The 22,503-nt window shown below is 42.1% G+C and overlaps 1 protein-coding gene across 3 annotated transcripts; it reads right to left on the reverse strand.

Annotated features, from left to right (window-relative positions):
- Positions 1-257: 257 nt before the first annotated feature.
- On the reverse strand, positions 258-6,392 carry CLN8 (CLN8 transmembrane ER and ERGIC protein). 3 transcript variants are annotated; one of them, XM_056344152.1, is made up of 3 exons: positions 6,229-6,392; positions 4,224-4,881; positions 258-3,823 (listed from the first exon to the last, which is right to left on the reverse strand). In XM_056344152.1, exons 2-3 carry the CDS (start codon positions 4,764-4,766, stop codon positions 3,509-3,511), a joined length of 858 nt encoding a protein of 285 aa, XP_056200127.1. In that variant the 5' UTR covers positions 4,767-4,881; positions 6,229-6,392; the 3' UTR covers positions 258-3,508. The 3 variants fall into 3 exon arrangements, with proteins under 3 accessions (XP_056200127.1, XP_056200128.1, XP_056200126.1); XM_056344153.1 differs by having other exon boundaries at positions 6,213-6,392; XM_056344151.1 differs by having other exon boundaries at positions 6,204-6,392.
- Between the last annotated feature and the right edge of the window lie 16,111 nt (positions 6,393-22,503).

The raw sequence follows: 22,503 nt of genomic DNA on the forward strand, positions 1-22,503 counted from the left end.
GAAAACTTATTAGACAAAGGTATCACTGTGGTAACATGACTGCTGCAAGATCATGACCAGTACTGCAAGTAAGAGTAAATATTACAGAAAAACTGGTGGGTGGGAGGGAAAACAATGACAGATTTGGGGAAAAAAACATAAAAGACAAGACACAAATGGAGGCAAACACAAACTGCGATTTAGGAACGCTGTATGAAGACAGTAAGAACCAGAGACTTGGCCAGGGTGTCTTAGATCAGACATTTTTCTTTACCAAAACCAAACCAAACCCCACAAAACACTCCCACCCCCATCATAATTTGTTGTCTCAAACAGCACTCCTTGAATAAGCTTGCCCAGGAAAGTAGGATGAAGTCTCCAACAGTCACCTAGGTAGACAAAAAATTCACCCAAAACCATAATATACAAGTTTTCCAAATCATGGAAGGAGCACAGCCTGTGACCTGATCCAGCCACTACTGAGGCTGACTGTGAATCTTCTACATGAGGTTGCAGATGAGGCCTTATGAGAGGCCCAACAGGACTAGAATTAGTTTCACATTAACAAAGTTTATAAACAAATTACGGCTAGTCTCCCTTTGGGCTGAAAAGCAGCACTTAAATTATAAGAGTAGTTAAGACACCAAAACCCTCAGAGAACTTTTTCAGTGTTTTTTTGGAGCAGCAATGCAGTCATCCACAATCATAAGCCAGAAAACCCTCTTGAAGGGAGCAGCCAAAAGGCAATGAAGAAAACACTCAAGTATTACAAAAAAAAAAAAAAAAAAAAAAAAAAAAAAAAAAAAAAGAGGCTCTGTGTAACATAACTAGTAACTCCAACCCTAAGCCAGCAAGATGAAGAAGAAAGGCTGTCTGTATTTTTATGCCCTGTTGTATTTCTAGCTGGGCTGTAAAGTGCCCTCACCTCTCAAACCAACTGAAATGAGTGCGGCTGTTTGCTTTATTGCATAGCTCTCTTGTTCTAGCAGTGCTTAGGTTAACAGGTGTTCTTAGGTATTATTAACTAGGTAGTTAAGACAGGCAAAATATTTTTAAATATGCCATAACAGTCTTTGCATTAAAAAAGCTCACAGTAAGATAGATACCGAAAAGGCTGCCTTATTATGATAAAAAAATACTTTGCATGAAAGACTAAAAACCCACTTAAAATTACAGAAATTAACAATACAAAATATTAAACTTTAAAATTTTGGTGCCACTGACATAACTATCCATCTCTTTGCTTTAACCACACCTAATTTTTTTCAGTCCCATATTCACTACTAATCCCAATCCTCCATGTTCTTGTACTTCAACACATAGAAACTTCACCACCTTTAGCCAACCACTACAAGAATTACAGCCTTGGCCCAAACTTACTTATCTTCTGATGCTTCCATTTTCTGTTAAGATTCTTCAGAATTATGTGGCTGGAACTTTTATAATTATTACCTTGTTTTATCGATTCCAAACATTTAAATTTTAAGCTGCATAGAGCACAACACCATTTTGATATCTGGTTACTCACCCTCTGCCTTCCCCCCTGGAACTCCTACAAATGAGGTCTGGATTCTGCAAGATAGGCATTTGGATATCATAGCTGGGTTCGGCTTCTAAGGAATTCATCCCTCCTAAGGTACTTTTGACATTACTCTCCTGCACACAACTCCTCAGGAGAGGTATGTAATTTCAAGTCTTAGAGAACTCTTTTTTTATATAGGAAGGCATCCAGACATGAGACACTGCCAAAACACCACAACATCATTCTGGCCTGCTTAGAAGGTAGCACAAAATTTAGATTTTCTGTACTGAGTATCAGCAGAGTAATAGGTAGGGTTGCTGTGTAAAATTACTATGACCCTCTCAGCCCAGTTTTGAACAGGCAGTTTCAGATATTCACCATTTCATCACTATCAACAAGATCTGGCTACACATTTGTGACCTAATAGGAAGACGTTTCCTCCCCTTTACAGAGAAGCTCTTAACTCTGTGCTTGCTGCATTCCCTAATTCACTTTATGTAATCTCACCACTAGCTTTCTCCCTTCACATACCAAAAATTAATAAAATGTAGTTGTTTACACCACACAATGCTTCCCGCACACACTTAAAACAATACACTCCACCACAGATGAGTACTCAAAGCCTCTAATGCATGCCATGACCTAAAAATCTTCACAGCTTGGTCTTGCCCAGTCATTACTTTGGAAAATAAATCTGTGTAGCAGTCACATCACACTACACAACAACGTTTCAACTACCAGGCTTTTTATCTCACTAGTTCAGTGCACCAAAACTAATTAGTAGCTTTGTCATTCTCCTGCCACTGGGCGTCACTCTCTTCCATCGTGATCTTTACACCTTTATCCACTTCCCAACATTTCACCCAGAAACCACCAGACCAATACTGTTAGTGGGGGAACATCTACTGCAATTTGCCAAGTCCCTGTCTAAAAAGTAACCCTGTTCTTTAGGTCAAGGAAAGATTCAGTGACATGGCAGGTAAAGTGCAAAGGATTGTTAGCATCACTTTGTATGTTCTTCAAAGTAAAATAAAAATAGTAAAAGAACAATTGAACTCCTGAAGGAGGTGATATGGGGTTTCCTCCACAGAGGAGTCACCTCAGATTCTAAAACCCTCTATAACTAAGAAAATTTCCAAAAATAAGAGAAACCATAAACAGGAGCACTAGCAGAACTAACTGCATGACCACTCACGTGGTCAAGAAAGTAGTTTTAATAACCAACCAGCAATCTTTTCAGGGATGAAACAAAGTTAAACATTCTGTCATTGCCTCTTGTATTTCACTGATTTCAAGTCTGGAAGGGACCACTATGATTACTTAGCTAGACCACCAGTATAATGAATGCCTGCATCCCCATATGTATATTTGTGATGGATATGAACTCTTCCCATACTGACAGCAACATGGAAACTACAACTCACTTTGACAGTGAAACTCAAACAACTATCTTCCTCAAGTGCACTTAAAAGAAAAAAATAAAACCAAAACCCAAACACAGCCATGACTGCATTCTACCACTGACCAGTTCAGCCCCTTGGAATGACTTAATGGCACACAGGAACTAGGTACCCATGCATACCTAACTTGGGTCATAACTGACCTTAATAAACCATTTAACATAGTTTCCAGTATCAGTATCTCTGACATATGTGAAGTAGAATTTAAGCTAAACTTGATTCAAGCCGAGCTTAATAGACAACTAAACTATAAAGCCACTTTGAAGCGTTAGGACAAAGGATGCCGTTATAGAACATGTCACTACTACATCATCAAATACTGTCCAACCTGATGGTTGGTGTAATTCTTAACTAAGAAGTCTAAGATCTTTTGTGTATGCACATATGAAACAAACAATGCTTTTAAATACTTTTGGTGCATACAGAATACTACCAGCAAGGAATCAACGCATTAATGAGCTTCTCGCAAAGGCTTCTAGTTCACGGGCAAAGAATTACTTCGCATTGTATCCTTCCTCTACCCTATTAGGAAACAGATGTTTCAGTGTTATATCCTCTTCTTCTGCTGTGTTTCACCATTCAGTTTTCCATTTTCCATTGCTTTATTTTCAAAGTTCCAGTCAGTTGGGCTGAGGAGTTGCTGAGTTTTTTTGTATGTCCAGTATGGGTTGAGTATTAGTGTAACGGCAAATAATCCCGAAAATAAAACAATGAAATGAAGTAGTCCCAGATTTTCCATCACAGAATTCCAATTGAAGATACACACCCACCACATGTGGTAAGTAAGAATCATGCGACAGTGAAACAGGTGGATCATCACCCACTGGTTTGCCTTCCAGAAAAAGGTGTTAGCACAGCCAGCCTAGAAAAACAAGAACAGAAAGTATGCAGAAGTGATAAGTACTTCAAGATAAGGAACTGAGGAATCTGTAGAACTAATCAAATACCCAGCTTTCACACACGCATACTCTCGGGCATTTTTTCAATGCAGAGCTATGATATTCCACACGCATACGGCAACCCAAACTCAGAACGAATCTGACCATCTCACTCTCCACACGCACACAGCATCGCACAGAAATCAAAACAGAGGACTACAGAACTACCATCATGACAAAAGCAAGTATCACAGTAACATGGATACTGGTTAGATGAACACAGTTTTGCGGAAAAGCTGTCTAGGGAAACCACAGATTACTTATGTACAAGTGAGATGCACGAAAACTGTTACAAACATAATTTGAAAATTATCATATTCTTACCTTTAGAAGCATCCAGGAAATGCATGTTGAGGGAGTACTCATCTCCAGCAACATTCCCATCAAAGGCAGATAATGTCCAGATTTCACATTAATTACGAGACCAGCTAAGCCACCAAAAGCAAGCAAGTGATGAACTACCAAGAACACATCAAATGTTCTAAAAATAACATTAGACACGTGAACAGCTACATTTTCAAGCAAGAAAAATCCAGCAGCTATTAAACAGTTAAACCAACTCCACTTTTGCTGCGAATACACTTTGTCAGCATGGAAAACAGGATCTATGAGCAAAGCCCATAAGCCAGCAACACAACTCTGGAGTCCGAACATACCACGTGTGACTGCCATATTCCAAAACACCTTCTCCTTTGCATGTAAGGCACGATAAGTGGTACTTATCCATGAAGACAGCCAGTGAGACAGAAGAAATACTCCCAAGTAGATTAAAAAACCAGCAGCTAAAAATGTCAAACGAACTTCCCATAAGAGATAGTCCCAGTCAAAAATGGTCCCAAACACTGGGTCATCCTTTGTAGGATTCATTTCTTCTTTTTTACAGAGCAAAGTTTTGCATGGGGCTTCTCACCCACACTATAGTCTCCTTTATGCCTATTCAGCCTCTGCTATTATGCAAACCAGAAACCATGAACTCTTCCATCTGGAACAAGGAGAGAAAAAAAAAAAAAAAAAAGTGAATTTTTAAGTCATCCATATACATAGCTTCTAAACCATAAAGAACTCATTTCCACTGCAGTTATGTCTTTGGTCCTGTTGCCATTAAGCATATTCAAACCAAAGACAGGTAGCCAGACAAAAAAACCTTTAGCAATGTGTTTTAAGATTAACAATTGGGCTGGAAAATCTGTGCTAGTACAAAGTAACACACTGAAACAAAAGCTGAAGAGGGCAGAGTAGAAAGGCAAGAAAGAGGAAGAGAAAACACAAAGTAAACTATTTTCTTACTTATTTCGACAGCAGTGTGCTGTTATTGTACTCCAATATTCTCCTACTCCCCTGCTTTTCCCTCACTGGTTTTCCACCACTTCCCTCACTGGTTTTCCACCACTTCCTATGCCTTTGGGTGCAATTCAGAATCTCAAATACAGATCCGGGACATAAAACTACAAAAACTACACAGAAAGCAGGACCAGTTACACAGAAAAGGGCTTTCAGGATCATATCTCAAAACAAGACTTTGCAATCAGTTTCTGAATATTAAACCACTTTCCAAAACAAAACATACTCCAAAAAGGCAAGAAGATTATGGAATGCAGACAAGCAGCATTAATATGTATTAACAACATTAGTGTAATTAACTGAACAGCAAGTGCCTCAAGTTCGCTGAAAGTTCCTGAACACAGCACAGTTCAAAAACAACAAGTGTGGGGAGGGAAGAGCCAGATACTACTAAAATATCTGAATGCCAGCTCATTTTATGAAATATTTAAGTGATAACAGCGTGACCACTGGACCCACCGCAGCCTGTAAATGCTCAAACCCACAGCGCGTTCGGCAGTTCGGTGGGAGCTGCACCAAAAAAGCCACAACGACCACCTCGTACAGAGCCCCCGGCGGGATGCCCCCGCCTCCTCCAGCACGCCGCAGCCCCGCCACCACACGCCCCCCCTGCAGGGACCTGCTCTGCCCGGCCGCCGCCCGCAGACGCCCCCTCCAAGCCGGGGCGGCGGGCTGGCAGCGCCGCCCCAGGGCCCGATGCCCGCCCCACGGCCCCACACCTGACAGCACCGACTCGAAGGTGGGGTCCCAGCAGCTCCCCCCACCTACCGGCGGAAAACCCGGGGTAACCTGCACTAATCCGATGGCACGAACATACCCTGGCCAGCGCGACCCACTGCGACAAGCCTGGCCCCAGCCGGGCCGCGGCAGCTTCCCCGCTCCCGCGCAGCCCCCGCCGCCGCCCCCCGCCCCACCCGCCGAGCCCCTCACGCAGCGCCGGGGGGACGGCCCCGGCGCACAGACCTCACTCACACCCGCCGCTGCTCACCGCCAGCGCTGCCCGCGATGGCGGGCCGGCCCTTCCCGGCCCCGGGACTGCCCCGGCGGCAAGCCGTCCCCACCGGCCTCCCGGCAGCGCCCGGGCCGACCCGACCCGCCGGGGCTCCCACAACAACAGCCCCCAGCCGCGCCGCCGCCACACGCCCCTCTGCGCATGCGCCAGACGCCGCCGCCGCCGCCGCCCCCGCCCCCTGCGCGCTGGCCCGGCGGCACGAACCACCGGCGGCGCAGGGGGGGGACGCGCCTAAACCATTTGGGCAGGAGGCGCGGGGCGGCGGGGCGTCTGGCTCCGTCCGGCCCCTCGGCGCCGCGCCGCCCCTCCGGAGGGGACCCTTGCGAACAGGGTGTTCCGCCACCACTGAAAGGTTAGCATTTTACACGCGGCTGTTCCACAATAACAGTACAAAAAGAGAACGAGCAGTGATGCCATAGCCGGTACCTTCAACTGTAATTACCCAATTTCATTAAAGACGGCAAATTATTAAAGTGATGTCACGGAGTTCTGCTCTATGAATCTCTCCATACTTGTGGAAACCGACGCTGTCATCCCAGGGACTCAGCCTGGCCGGGCCCTGCGAACATCGCCGGGGCCGGTGGCCGAAGCCCCGCCGGGCGGGCGGGCCCGGGGCCGCGCCTCAGCCCCACGGCCGCCAGGGGATGGCTCAGGCCCGCAGCAGGACCGGGGGATTCTGCCAAAAAGCCAACACAAAAATGAAATAGAATCAAGCTACAGCTTCCCGTACACAGAGGACTGGCCCAGAACAGCCGAAATCCGAAGCTGGGTCGGCTTGTGATGGGAGGCCAGAGCTGGGCGACCAGTCCTGGAAGCCTGAGGCGTGCCCAGCTGCCGGCGGGGAGAGGGGAGCGCTGCTGTTCCCTGTGGAAAACCGAGTCTTGCCACAGGTTAACTGGGCAGGAGGCGTTTTGTGCATTTGCTTTTAATGGCTAATGCGGTAAATCTGCCCCTGAGGGACCCCCGGAGCTCTGTGAAAAGTAAGACCTGTTCATGTGCTGCCTCAGTGGTTCAGATACGGGCAGCTAGCCTCAGCTGTTTGTGCGAAAAGTCTGGTAACAGCACCTACCCGCCTGCAACTCATGTAACCTGCTGGGTGTGAGGTTCGGAGGTATCACACCTTCCCTCCGAGCTCCTCTGCAGGCAGCCCCAAGTGACACGAGGGTTTGGCTGGAGTCGTGCCCACGCACCCAGACACTACCTGGGTGCCACAGACGTGAGTCACACGCCAGAGCACACCCACCACCGCACTACCAGTAACCTCACCTCTGGCCAGGGCGCCCAGGCTCAGCAGTAAGTGCAGGGTGAGAATTTTCAGCCAAAATGCTTATTTCATGCAGAGAGCACACTCATGATAAAGTGACAGAGATCCTAATGACATGCACTGCCAAGCTGGCCTTGTAGACCTAAGGATTCGTCTTTGCACAAAAGTGAGAGTAAAGTTGTTGCAAAGCTTTGGGATACAATCAGAACCATTTACTAACCCTGACAGGGAAGAGGGGCTGTAATGCCTTAGAGATGCTAAACAGAGGATTTGGGGGAGCTGTCACTTGAGAAGTGCTTCGTAGCTGGTTGATTATTTGTTTAATAACCTCTGTTCCTTGACAGATGCTGGACCTGTCCTGGGTAACATGAAAAGGATAAGAAAGCTGAACAAGCAAAAGCTGGGTGAGCTATTATTGGAAGAAGCTGCCCTCTCAAGTAACATGATGCACCAAGGTCACGTGCTTTAGTGTCCCCTACTTTTATTTTTCCCCGTAGCTGTCTTTAAAGAATTTCTTTAAATTTTAACACCTTGAGGCAAGAGATTTTTTTTACTTACATATGAGGAACCATGATCATACTATAAAAAACAAGATCCCAGATAGACTGTTGTCTTTCCTGGGGATTTTCCTTGTCTTCGCTGCCTTTCTTGCCTTCTCAAGCAATATCACATGTTTTTTTATTACTACCAGCAGTAGCCATGATGAAATAGTTTAGTGTTACTTTCTGAATCTACTGATACTACAACCATACTTAGTGACAACTTTGTAATAGGTGCCTCATTATGGTAATTACGATCACTTCAGGTATTTCAGAATAGTTTTTCCTGCAGCAAGGCTCATGTCCATATTATGTCATATTCAGTTTCCCTTGTACAGCCATTCTGGCTGGATGCTACAGCATGACCTGTCCAAAGCTAAATTTCCTATCTGCACTGTCTCGATTTTGGAAGAGTTCCTCAGCATCTTCAGAATCTCATGGCTGGAAGAGCAAAGAGCAGCTCCAGGCAGGGAGCCCTGCCTGCAGTCTGGATTATCTGCCCCTTGTAGCTAAGAGCCTCTTTACGCTGGTTCAGTATTGCTTGCCTGCGGTCAAGAAAAGAACATGATTTTTTTGCCCATTACAGTATCTGGGTTTGGTTGCCTCAATAGCTACACCTATACAGCCCCCCATGTGGGAGCTGGCTTTTACTCTGAGACAGGGTGGCTACATCCCAGCTGACCACTGAATATGATTTTAGCACATACTATCTCCCAAAACATCCATAGAAATGTTGACCTCAGAAGGTAATTTTGACCAGACCCCCGCTTCAAATGGCCAATACCCAGGAAGTGTCTAGAAAAGTACTAGTTGGCATAGGCTGGACTTATTCCAGGTAGCATACTAATATGTAAACATTGCATGACGTAATGCATCAGTAGCTCCAAATACAAATATTTGTATTTACAAATATACATATAGCTGATGATAGTTTAAAATTTCTTAGTTTTATTGCTGTCTTTTTCTTCACTCCCCAAATCAGAGTGAGACAATCCAAAGTCCTTTTCCTGCTCCGTGTACTTTCAGAAGCAAACTAGTACCTTCTCAGTGGCATGAGACCACCTTAAAGGCAGAGGCTTAGGAGATGTGTGTGGAGGACACAAAGCCAACCAGTGAGCCCTTCAGTGAGAGGGAAGCCTACAGTTTGTGGAGAGGCTGCAGGATGACGGTTATAGGACATGTATGAGTGCTTGTGTGTATGTGTGGTGAGAATACAGAATATAGCCAAGTGGTACTTATATGTCCATTGGCAGTGAGTTATGCGATTTAGGGATGAGTTGAGAAAGGAGTTTTAATCCCATTATCAAATTAATTAATCCATCCATTGCAGACAACTATTTACCCTGTAAAGATTTGCCTTCGACATGGAAGGGCAGAAGAGTCCAGAATAAGCCACCCTGAATTCTGCCTTTTGCTATGGCAACAGTGGAAAGTTTTCTCTGTACAGGAGTTACGGCATGATGGCAAAGTGGCCAGAAATTATCTATGGCAGCAGTGAAGGGACGGAGATTGGAAGGAATCCTGCCAATGAGGCTGTTCCCTGATCATTTTATGGCACACTGTCATCCTCTGAGTAGCATATGAAGGAACTGAAGTTAGCGTCTTAGGTTATTTTCATTCATTTTTTAATTCCAGAATACTAGGAACTTTTAGTCAGTGGTACTGTATGTTGAACTAAGCCCTCTGAGTATAAATGAAACAGGAGCTAGCAATCTTTCCAACAGAGGATGAAAAAAAATAATCTACTGCTACTTTAAATGTCAAGACCTTGTTGACTTCTCAAAAGGTTTTAGCCCTCTCTTCCCAAAGTTTCAGAAAAGCTTGCACATTTCCACACTGATCCATGCATGTACGCACAAGGTGTACTGACCTGTCATGTAATCACATATCTTCAGTTACGTGGTTCTTTTTTAAACTGAAATTTGCTCCTCTACCACCTACTAATCTGCATTCAAATCTGTGGAAGCTTTACTACTAACTGTGGGAGCTTTGCTTCAAGTCTTTGGGAGTTTTACAACATGCCTGCCTCAAGGAACTCTGTGGGAATACTAAATTTGTAATCTTGCTTAGTTAATGTTTTACACATACTCTCAAAGTTCTCCTGATTCTTGCAAACAAGTACTTATGCAGTGTTCCTACATGCAAACTACAGTTGTTCCAAGGAGCACTTTGAACATGCTTGTTTAAGGCATTTTTCCTCTCAGCTAATAGCAAGCATACTCGACTTCTTTCAGAAAACCTGTATTACAAGGCCTTCGTGTGTGCCAAGGATTCAGAAAGTCTTTACATTTCATAACATATTAATCTAGCCAGGCTGGTTTGTTTTCCTCAGGACCTGAAATCACTACTTTCCGCAGACTCTTTCTATTTGACTTGTGGTTGGTTTTAAATAAGTTACTCCTTATGCTCCAGAACAGATAGCGATAATAGTTGCCTCAAAGCACTTGATATTCTCAAAACCTTAAAATATTCAGATCTGCTGAGTATCCAGACTTTGAACTACCAGTTGCGGGAATAGTCACAGCAATGAAACTGGCTGTTTCTGCCTGCTTGAATCTTTCCAGATATTTCAAGTAATGCAGAACTGGAGATTCTTTGCTCAGTCCCTCTCAAGATTATTCTTCATTTCTCTTTAATTTGCAAACACTTAATGAAAATGCTGGAGGCATACAAGCGCTGTTGAGTACTGCCATATATCCCAGTCTCACTAAAAAAAAAACACTTTACTGGGTGTAGACACAGTTCAGGATGTTTATCATACCCACACTGACCCTGTGACGTCTGGCCATTCTCAGTCCACTGCTTAATTGGACCTCACCAAGTACAGCCTTTGGGCAATTATTCCTTCAGTATTTCCTCCCTTCTCATTCTTTTATTTCCATTCAAGGCAGTATATCCTACTTCTTTTTCTCTATTTCTATTTTGATACAAAATACTCTCAAGGTCTCTCCTGCTTGGTCCAACCATTTCTCTCAAGATTTTCTCTAAATCTCAAGTTCTCTCTCCCATTAGCCCTGCAATTAATCTGTAACACAAGAGACGTTGCTGCTTTACCTGTTCTTTGTCTCCTTAAGTTCACACCTCACTCCAAAGCCGCCTTAGTTTCTTTCCAAATTGCAGGCTTCTCTGTGTTTCATGTACCATAAACATGTCTCTTGAATCACTGCTTAAATATATTTAATTATATAAATCTTTTCCCCTTCTTCTCCCTTACTCTTTTAGACCCCTGGACAGTCAATGCCTCTTTATGCTCCTCCCTAAGGATTTTCACCTCCTGCTGCCCAGCATCACTGGTGACACTATAACCACTTATTTTACCCCATAGGAATAATAAAGAAGAATAATACTGACTGTATCCAGTCCTGAATATAAGTTCCTCAGTTGCTTCTGGGTGGCTTCAGGTAACTAGCACGAGGTGATGATACAAGCTTGGGTTCGCAGTTGAACCTTTTTATTCCTCTCTCACCAATCTATGTGCCTTAACATGTTTGCTGGAACAGGTTATTCTGCCTTAGTAGTTAGGCTCTTGCTTCACAGCTGTAGTCATGATAGGTCTAACTAGTGTTTCAGGCTTACCCAGAATGTCTATTCCTTCTTTCCCATTTCTCACCCGGGTAACTCCAGTGCCCCTTCAAGAACCAAAGGAAAATCCTGTATTTGTCTCATGGAATATATGCTTATCATTTTGGAGTTTCATTTAGCTCTGGGCAGCGTCATCTGAATAGAGGCTAGGGACTTTACCAGCAGACAAAATGATGTTTGTCAGGTTAGAGCAGCCAGTGACTGGTTTACCAATAGGTGTCTAGCAAGGGTTTGATACCAGATTACCACCTCAGACCATCCTTCAGTTGTATCTGTAGACAGCTTCAAACAGTTCCTGTGAAAACTATCTGAAAGGAAGTCAAGGACCTTACAATTACTGTTTAGCAGTAGTGGGCAAAAACCAGAAGCATTTCTGTGGCCTCAGTCAGTAATCTAATAAGTTTATCTTTGGGGATTTCAGTAAAATGACAGCAAATCTATCATATTGACAAGGTTTTCAACAGCTTAAATGACTTCTTGGAATAAGTAGTCCATGAGCAGTAAAGAGGATGTAAGGTGACAAGCCATTTTCCTCTTTTTAGCTCCAAATGGAGTAATTCGGGTATTTCACAAGTTGCAGTGCTGTGCAATAATGACAAGAGTGTGAAGCAACAATCAGTGTTAGAAATGGAGAACAAATGGAAAGAAAAATTATTTTTGTTAAAACATTTTGCTAGGAATAGTTGGGAGAAATGTAAGATATGTTTAAAACAGCAGCTGAAAATGAGCCCCTTTCATGGCAGGTTATTCTAGGCTTGCAAAAGATGGAAATCCTTTTTTTATATTATATTATAGTCTATTTAAATTTATTTGGAATAAGAAGATTCTAACCATTTACTTCAGATATTCCCAAAAATAAATTCTACAAACCCATATTAATGTAAGTAAATAGCAGTTATCCAGTCTCTTAATATTTAATACAGTTTTTAATTTAACTAAGCCACCGGTGCTAAAAAACCTTCCTAATACCTCCTTTCTCTCCAAAGCTATCTTTATATGCAGTGGTCAAGAGTCAAGCATTTGATGACTGCCACAAATCCGTCAGAGTGTTAAATGAGTCTAGAGTTTTCATCACAGTCTGCTATTTACTGCATTATAGCAACTCTCTGGTGTGTTGAAACAGAAGCACCATCCAGCATGTGACCACTGAATTCATTTATACTAATTCATGGGCAGGTCCTGTGTGGGCTTTTTCTGTTTCGTTGTATTCCATCCTTCCTGAATTTTCACTTTCAGTAAAATTTAAACTGGTCTTGACACTATTTCACTAGATTCTTGCATACTACAGTAGGTCTTTCAGGTAGTTTAATGTGAAGGGCAAAACTAATGGCCTTCCATTCACGAGAGTCATATCCACAGAGGGGAAATAACGTGTTTCAAAGCTGAGAAAAAAAGAAAGAGAAATGTGGCAGAGAATTCTCTGCCAAGTTATTCTCTCCTATTTCTTGCAAGCTTAATCAAAACCCCGCTGAAATAAATCATAACAGGTTATGGATATAACCCATTATAGTAGCCTTTCAAGTATTTTAAGGAGATTTGAAGGAAAACACACAATCAATGAACTATAAAATATAAAATAAATAAGGGTGTATGTAATCTTAGCTTTTGCGCATCAGCCCACAGGAGATTCTCATAGTACCTTTTGAACTAGTTGGCCAGTTTAATCCAAAATAAATATGTTCTTAAAAGTTTCATAAAAATCAGTAGAAAGGAACTTCCAGCTAGTACCCATGAAAAGAAAGGCCGCACCACAGAACAACAGTCCTCTATCCTGTTTAGCTACAGGTCCATAGTTATCACAGACAGCCCAAAACCAACAGCACCTCAGCAGATGCAGCCACAGAGGCAACTCACTATGCAAGTTGCTAAGGACCATGCAAGTCAGCCAGAAATAATGTGTTACAGTAGTATGAGAGAAATTTGTGGCAGAAAGATCACAAGAAACAAGTTCCTTTGCCTTGCTTCTCTCGAAACAATTTGATTTTGCAATTAGTAATGGCTACTCAGAAGCGTGAACAGGTTTTTCAAGCCTAGGTCTCAGAGAAGTTCACACCCAACTTTATAAAGATTTCAGTGGGATTCCTCACAGTGAAAAACATGAGTAAATCTTTGCGGACTGAGGCTGTAATCTGTTAAATCTGTGTGTATATATTTCCTCACATTCAAAGGGTTAGGCTGCAGCACAGCCCCACGGTGACCAGCAGCCTATGGAAGGAGCCAGTCTGTAATGGTCTGAAGGCTAAGCTGTGCTACGCTTACATACCCACCCTCCTTTCTTTGAAAATGATGATGCTACAGCACAACACTTTATCTGTTTATTCAGTGTGCATGGTATGTCGAAGATGGGTGTTGGTTACTGTTTGTGGCATGCTTTTATTTCAGAAGACTTAGGCATCTAAAAATACAGCACAAGGAAAATTAGAATATATTCTGCATAATTTTGCAGTTTTACACTGATAGAGACTCTTAAATAAAGCAGGCTTCCATGTAATGACTAACTTCTTACTAGAAGACTTACTTAACCCTATCATTTCACTTGCATAGAACTTGACATCTTCCCTCAGTGTGAAAACAGACTGGTTTTCATGTTCTTGAAAAAAGGATTCCCATCTGTAACTACTTGCTTTAACTGATTCTTAGTCTTCCTACATCTTCTAAGACATTATTTTGTAATCAATTATATTAATAAGGGAAAAGCCCAAGAGTTATAGTAGAGGTCTTTAATGTAACCAGAGTACATTTTTTTCTACAAAGGTGACAGTCTGGACTGAACTTCATACTGAAGTTGTCATTTTTGTGAATCGACAGAAAAGTGATACCTGCTTACACAAGCTACAGAAATTAATGGCCCTAATTCTCTACCAGTTATTTGGAAAAGAAGACCAAAACTCCCAAGCATCAGGAGTATCTTGTATAGAAGGAATCCAAATGAAATAAATGTCTGAAAAAAAAGATAACAAACTGAAGGCAGAAGCAGCCAATTAATTAGTCAACATCTCTGTCATAAGCAGACAGTTCAGACAGTGGCAAGGTACAAGATCTCCGCTGTTTCAGCATCTCCAACGGATAGCCTATTATCAGAATCTAGGTTTTAGCTGCCAAGTAATTCTAATTCTGATTTGGTCTTGAGGCAATTCCAGGTGTCCTAAGGGACAAATAAAAGATCCCTCAGGAAACGTTTTTCCAGCTCAGGAACAGAAAGATGTGAAACGAAACCTCCCTTAAGGTCTTTCAGCAGGAGTGAGCTCACTTTTCCATATAAATGAAATCTAAATTTACCTTCACTATCAGAAATCAAAATGGCTACAGAGGAGATAGCAGGTGTGCTCATGAAATCATTGTAGGAGAGTTTGCTGAGCATTCAACCCTTCAGCACATATAAAGGGACTCTGCACTGACAAGGCAATAGATTTCTGTTTGCTAAGGTTATAGTTTCATTCTGCTGAAGTCACTGGATTTAAAACTGCATGCCAAGAGAATCAGATTAATCATTTACCACTGCTGAAGAGGATAAACTCAAAGACAAAAAGATACTTTGAGTGCTTCAGAATGACAGATTTCTGGGGAAATCTGATCATCAACAACATATTGCAACAGCAATAAGTAGTAAAATTCCGAATTTGCCTCAAGCCCAAATATAAAGATCCAGATACACACTTCTTTTTTTACTCCATTTAAGTAGTTATACATTCTCCATTCCATGTTGTATTCAGTACAGAGCTGGCATCAGTAGCTGGAAGCAGCATGAAAGAAGTGCATACATTGGCCATAGCGACAAATCCCTTAAGTGCAATCTATTAAATTAAGTTTTTATGACTTGAGTTATTACAACTTGCAAACTCATCATCTATCACAGAAGGTAAATTTTTCATGAATGGACATGAATAGAAATAAGAAAATTCCTTCAGCCTCTTCCAAAGTAGTGGAGAGGAATAAGTTCATGTACTAATTACCGTGGTATTGCTGCATAACAGAAGTCACAATGTGATCAAGGCCAGCGTCTTTAGCATTGAGTAGGAAGCGAATCAGAACAAAGCAGGGAGCTTTCAGAGTGCTCAGTGGGCAAATTAAAATTCAGCATTAATGGGGCAATACGCCGATCAGATTGGGATAGGTAAAAGCTGCCAAAGGAAAATCCTACTTCCTATTGTGCTCCTTAATTTAGAGAGATGAGGAATCAAGCAAAACTAAGGCTGGGGCACATGTTCACCTCAGGATCTGGTTGTGCTAGCAGAAGGCATTGTCCTCAGCTGAACATCTCTCCCCCGCCATCCATGCTGCAGATTATTACGCCTTCTAATCTGCTCCTGAGCTGCTTATGTGTCTGTCAAAGCATGCTGGGTTACTTTGAAAAGTAACCCTTTTCTGACCTATCACATTTAGCTCCGTGTAGGTAAGCAACAATACTGCGAGCAGCTCAGCTAACACCTGGGAGGGAGCAGTACCGTCTGGCAGGAGAGCCACAACATCCTTCTGGCTGACACAGCCTGGAGCCGCAGAAGGAGCCATGCCCATTGTCTGTCCCTCCATAATTAATGGTGACTTCCATGACTGGCATTTGGCACAATGTCATATGCAAAAGATTAATAAAGCAACAACCCTTAATGGTAGAAAAAGCAGTGTAAGAGCTTTACGAAGGAGAAATCCTTGAGCAAACATTTACACAGTAGACCTTAAGTTGGGCATGTGTGATGTAGCTATAACCGGCAGAAGGAAAAAGACCAGCACTGCACCAAATGCAAGACAGGGTATCGTTTGGCTAAAACTAGCAGCAAATTGTGACACCCTTCTCCCTGAGAATACAATTCTTATTACCTCTATGTGTAAGATGCAAGGCCAGTAGCTGCTAGCAAATAACTAATGAAAGAGAAATAGCAAACTGTCATAAAAGCATTGGGTGAAATCTTACTGCTGAGAGTAGCACATATAAACATTATGGTATGGTGGCTCACCACATGACCATGTCAATGCTTTTGTCGAATTCCTAGAGCTTCAGTGTATTGTTTGGTGTATAAGAACGGAATATACCTTCAGTGTTAAGAAATGTCCCTTCCTCAGCCTAAAGTCAAGTTGTCTTGGATGGTTCTTGAAACACAGCAAGTCAGCTCCCGTGACAAAAAAATGCTTTTATGCTACTCAGTCATCGCCAATACAGGTGAAAGACAAGTCACTGTGCTGATCTGGTGAAATGCTGAGATGTAACTTCAAGTTACAGTGCACCACTACCACTACAGTGCTCCCAAGTCCCCAGAAAGCAGCTTATTGTGATTTGACACACAGTCACAGAAAGGTTAAATTGATTACCCCCAGCCAAAACACAGCAGAGTGATGATTAAGCTTCAGAAATACCTGACTGTGAGCTTAACAAGAGGCATGCTTAGATGTATATTATCTTGACAAATGAGCACATTGTTCCCAGGCTGTGCTGCAATGCATTTTAAAAGGTGCCATAGTAGTAAAACAGTCATTGGACATTTCTCAGTAGGATACGGTTACAGCCCCAAATAATGTCACCTTCTCTGTAATCCTTTTGGGCAACACTGCCAGTGAAAATGTCCTTATCTGATCCCAGTGTGACATCCGTGAGGGCTTGCTGACAAAGGTGGGAATACGATTTAGAGGACAGGACGTATTCCAGTGGTCAATTTTAGGGCTGTTGCTGGCTGTCGGAGAAAGGAGGTATCCCCTGCAAAGGATATCTTGATATTGCCATTAAGATAAACAAATCAAGGCATAAGCTTTGCAACACATAACTGAGCTATGAAGTTGTTATTTGCAGTGGATAAATTAAAGAACTCATTGACTAATGTTGGCTTTACAATTATTTACTGCAGCCTTTTGAGTAACACAGGTCACTGGACATCCATTAATTAATTTTCTTCAAGCCCAATAGATGTTGCTGAATTAAAGCATGTCTATAAAAAAAAATAAATCCAATGCTGATTTAATTATTTTTAGTGATGGGCAATCTTCGATAGATTATTTCAACAGTTAATATGCAACAGATAACTAATGAGAGCATTATTTATGGTCTGAATTAGTTTAGCTTCATCTCCCAGCTACTGAATCTCATTATACCTTCAACAGCTGGATTTCACATTTATAAATTGTGAAGAAGGAGCCTTTAATCTTTCATCATTTAAATAGATCAAGGTTGTAGGATGATTGAGCAATCTATAACAAGTTTTGTAATTTTCATCTATAATTTTTTTGAATCTTTATTCATTTGGACACAGTATTCTAGTAGTTGTTTTACCAGCGACCTATGGGAAACTACTATGAAAATGTTATTTCTATTTTCTAGCCTGCTGTTTGCAAACAAACATTAGCAAAATGATCCCCAGATTTCTGTTTCCTGAACACTGTCATGGAGGTACATCCTATGTTCTTCATGCCTGGGGTCATAGTCTTACTTCTGACTAGGGTATCTGTGCAGACATTCCCTATGTGATCAAGCTGTTGATCTCTCTCTAATTCACTGAGTGCCTGCTGGTGTGTCCAGCTGGCATCCATTGGACATATAAGTAGGTGTTAAGCCTCTTCACTTGAGCACAATTTTTAACTGAGATGTTGTAGCTGAGAAGTGACAGATTTCAAAATAATTCTTCAGCTGTAATTGGCTTTGTGAATTCTGCTAGTCTGCTCCTGAAAGACAGGACAGTGAATTTAAAACACTATTGGAGTACCTTTTGTCTAACACAATATGGAGGGTCTTACTTATCTACATGCAAATAAGCAGTAGAAGGTATGCATTTTTAGATAAAAGTCCCTATATTTGCACATATTTTTAAATAAAGTCATTAAACTATACTTCTAAGTACTGTCAACACTTTCGGACAAGAAAACATGGCATAGCTAGTCTATTAAAAGGGAGACATTATGTTTAAAAAAGCTTGCTCTTGTAACATAGAATTAATTGAAAACTGTGTTTTCAGGAAAGCAGCTCATAGACAGGCATTAGACTACTGAAGCTGAAGGAACCACAGAACCAAGTGTGATGTCATGTGCCAGACTCATATCAAAACAGCTGGGCTGTAATGATATATGTATAGCTGGGGAGGACAGAAAAATGGTGAGGCAGATTGCTGGTCCAAGTTTGGTATGGGTCTTGCCCAGGAGACTCCAGGCAGTAGGAATGCAGGGACATTCAGACAGAAGTGACAACTAAGTTTACAGTAAGAGTTTAAATAACGAGGTAGGTCATGAGGGTCTTCAGTTGATGAACACCAGGTTACCACCACTAGACTCTCATGGACAGTCAGCCATCTACAGTGCAGCAGCCATTCAACAGAAAGCACTCATCCTGGAATAAACCACTTTTTTGTCAGCTGTCGTTGAATGGTGAATACTCAACAGAAAGGACAGCTAACCTACTATGGCAAACATACCTTCATGTGCACCGTTGCACCGTCAGTAGCTGGTTGCCCAAGAAGAAGTTGGGAGTGAGCTTGTGTGTGCATGGGGAGGGCATTGACAATAATCAGTGTCATCAGGCTTGTCTAATAACTACTCCTATCATGTCTACTCCCTTCTTCCATTTTGCAATACCCTCAGGCCCAGTTCTCAAATCCCTCTTACCTCACTTCAGTGTTCACCTCCCCTCTCTCCCGCTACTGCAAAATAATGCATCCTCAACATCTTTTCCCTGCCACAACAGTCCTCCAGTCTGTACCTCTTCTCTTCCCTGTGCCTCATCTCCAAACCTCTGCTGCCAAACTACCAACCTTTTTATCCAAAGCCATATCTGTGCTCTTGGGTGTCCTTCTCCTAGCATCTCCATGCCACAGTCTTTTAATCCTTCCCCCTGTTATTCCTTTCCTATGTTTTGGCCTGCTCACCCTTGACAGGTCAGGTTGCATGCGACTGCTTCAAAAGAAGGAGAAAGAGTGGCTGAAAGACTGACTTGTCCGAGCAGGCTGTGGCAGCTCAGTTAGTAGCATGTTTGCTTTCCTGCTGACAGGATAACAGCTTGAGATGGTCTGAAGGGAATCTTTTGCAACTAAATCCTAAACCTTCTACAATTACTGCTTAAAAGAGCTCCTCCTTCACATGAAGTATGAAATTTAAGCTAGACAACAAGTGAGTTCTTACTTGTTTCTTATTTAGTGTTTCTCAACAGCTGAATAATGTTTCTCCAGGGGCTGACAACCCAAAAGGAACAAATGGCTTGATGCCTTACCTGCTTTTAGCCCAGACCTCTTGCCAGATGCGCAATAGAATGGCAAAAGAGATCAGAAGCTAATTCAGCAGAAATGTACTGAATTCGGGAAGAAATATGGAACTGAGCCCATACAAGTCCATAGCCATAAAAACATTTATGTGCCCAGTTTTATGAGCTGCTCTGCAATGGTATTGTTAAGCACCATCTGAGAACTGTGAAGGCTTTGCCACAGATGATTTACATCACACTTTCTACAACTCCCTGATGCAGAGGACAGAAAATATGCCTTGTAAAACCCAAGGACATTTTGGATTGGACAGTATTTAAAATACGAATATTTCCATGAATGAAGAGCGATGTCAATATTTGAGGAGAGTGTAGCTGAGAGGACAGAGGTAGTGAGCAGAGCCCAGATAATGTGGTAGAGTCATTGGACTGTCAGGCAAATGTTTAACATATAGTGTTGAACTTTATCTCTGTTCAGTACATTACAAGCCTCTGCAGAGGGAAAAAAAAAAAAAAAAAGAAAGAGAGGAGACAAAACTGAATCTGGGGAAAAAAAAATAAAATGTATTTTGAGTATAATAAATCAGATATCAACTTTAAATATGTGAACAACTTTTATTGTGGGTTGCCTCATGGCATGGATTTGTGGTATTTAATGTTTCTGTTTCTAGTGGGGAAGAAACACCAGAAAAGCATCAGAAAAACAAAAGGAAGAGTAGAAATTTCATTTTTGAGTTTGGGAGGAGTTTCTATGTATGGAACTTGTTTTTCCATATTAAACCTGATGGTAGAAAACAAGTGCAAAATTACTTTAAAACAGAGATTTCACACCCGTTTCAGTACTGCACTTTGATGCCTTATTACTCAGTCTTGCTTTCATATTGCTGTTAAAAGTTGAGATTATGTTCATTGATATGTCTTAGAGGAGCCTTGATTTTCAGTTTCTTTGTTGTGATTTACTAAATGTGCAAAATAAGATAATATTACAAAATATTTATTTCTGAAGGTTGAAGGTGTGCTTAGATGCTGTGAAAGTGTTTGCCAGTCACTTGTTTTTCTACCATAGGTTTTCCTAATGCCTCTCAGCTGTTTTGTTTACTGTATGTGTAGGCTCATAACAGTAAGTATATTCTAAATGGGAAATAGTATCAGTTCTTTACAACATTGCACCACTTTTGTCTCATGTATGTATGCATTTATCTATTGACATTATAGAGTTTTCCTTAAGCTAAGCTGTGGGCGCACACCTAGCCTGTGGAAAAACAAGTAGACCTGTGCTTGTGATTTCTCTCATTTGAATGCATGCTTCAGGCAACTTATCTATAAAATAAGACAAAGCGCAGCTTGTATATATACTTTATTGGTTGGAGGAAAAAAGTCACAAATTTTCATAGGTTGGCTCTGCCTTTAGACAGTTGGTAAGCAGAGGAGAAAAGGAGAAAAGAAATCCTAGATGTCTTCAGAAAAGGTGTTGATGTCTAACTCAGTCTGATGAATCTTATCTCCCCAGTTTCCCGCTAGTCAATGCAGAGAAAGTGTCTTCTCTAGGGAATGTTTCTCAGCCGCTGAGCCCTGAGGATTCAAAACACATCAGGATCTTGGCCACAATCTTCTAGGACTGTACCTCTCCTGATAGCTTGGCTGTTGGACGCAGCTTGTAAGAAGATACTGTCACATTCAGCCTAGGTCATCTTCACGCAAGGCAGCAAGCAATGCTGGTTGAAGGTCAAGGCTGCTTGCATCCCTGTAAAGGACAAGCAAGCTTTGGAAGAGATTTGGCTCCCTGGCAATTTCACAGTGAGCTGCACAAGATCTGAGGCAAGGCAGTACCAGTGAGGCTTTGAAGACAGGGCTAAGCATCTAAATGTGCCTGCCAAAGCCTGAGAGCCAGTCAGCTGAGGATACTGGGGGTCTTCCTGTCCAGGTTATCAACCCCATACATCCCTATATCCCTCAGAAGCAGCCCAAGAAAGATTGCTAACACAGAATAAATGTGATATTGGCAGGAAGGTACAACACAGATCACAAAACAGCAGGCACATCATTTTACACTGGAAACATTCTGGAGAGTACTTTGGTGAACCAGGCCATTGCATGAGGAGTACAATAGTATTTTCAGAGAGGAGATCCCTCTGCATACACCCCCATCTCCCTGTAGTGAGTGCTGCCTACTCAGAGAAGAAAAATCATGGCAGATGTGATCTTCTGCTTTTCCTTCATGCATTTTCATGAGCTCTGAGACCCACATCAGACAAGGATTCACTATCATGAATCTGCTGTTCTATCAACCCATCCTCTTGCATAACCATCATTAGGTCTGAGGGTGCATTTCTGACCCTCAGCTGCAGAATATTCTGCATTTTTTTTTTGCTCTGCTCCCAACCAATGATCTGGTATTACATTAGGGGAAGAGATGTCACTTCACATGGGTGTTGTAGGGTACAGAGCAACCTCTGTGATAAGATGGAAACAACTTGGGAGATTCATGACAGCACAGGAGCAAAGCATCACAGCAAGGGTGAGGAAGAGAGAGAGGGGGAGGTCCCTCTCACCACCCTCTCTCAGGACTTTGGGATTTCAGCCCTTTTCTGGAACAGTTGTTTGATCATCTGCTGTACTTAGACCGTTTTAGAGACAGAATGAAGACAACTGTCTCTTGCATCCAGCAGTCCAACTAGCTGTGGACTCATGGTGGCAGT

This window comes from Falco biarmicus, chromosome 6, assembly GCF_023638135.1.
Source record: "Falco biarmicus isolate bFalBia1 chromosome 6, bFalBia1.pri, whole genome shotgun sequence".
Classification (NCBI taxonomy): domain Eukaryota; kingdom Metazoa; phylum Chordata; class Aves; order Falconiformes; family Falconidae; genus Falco; species Falco biarmicus.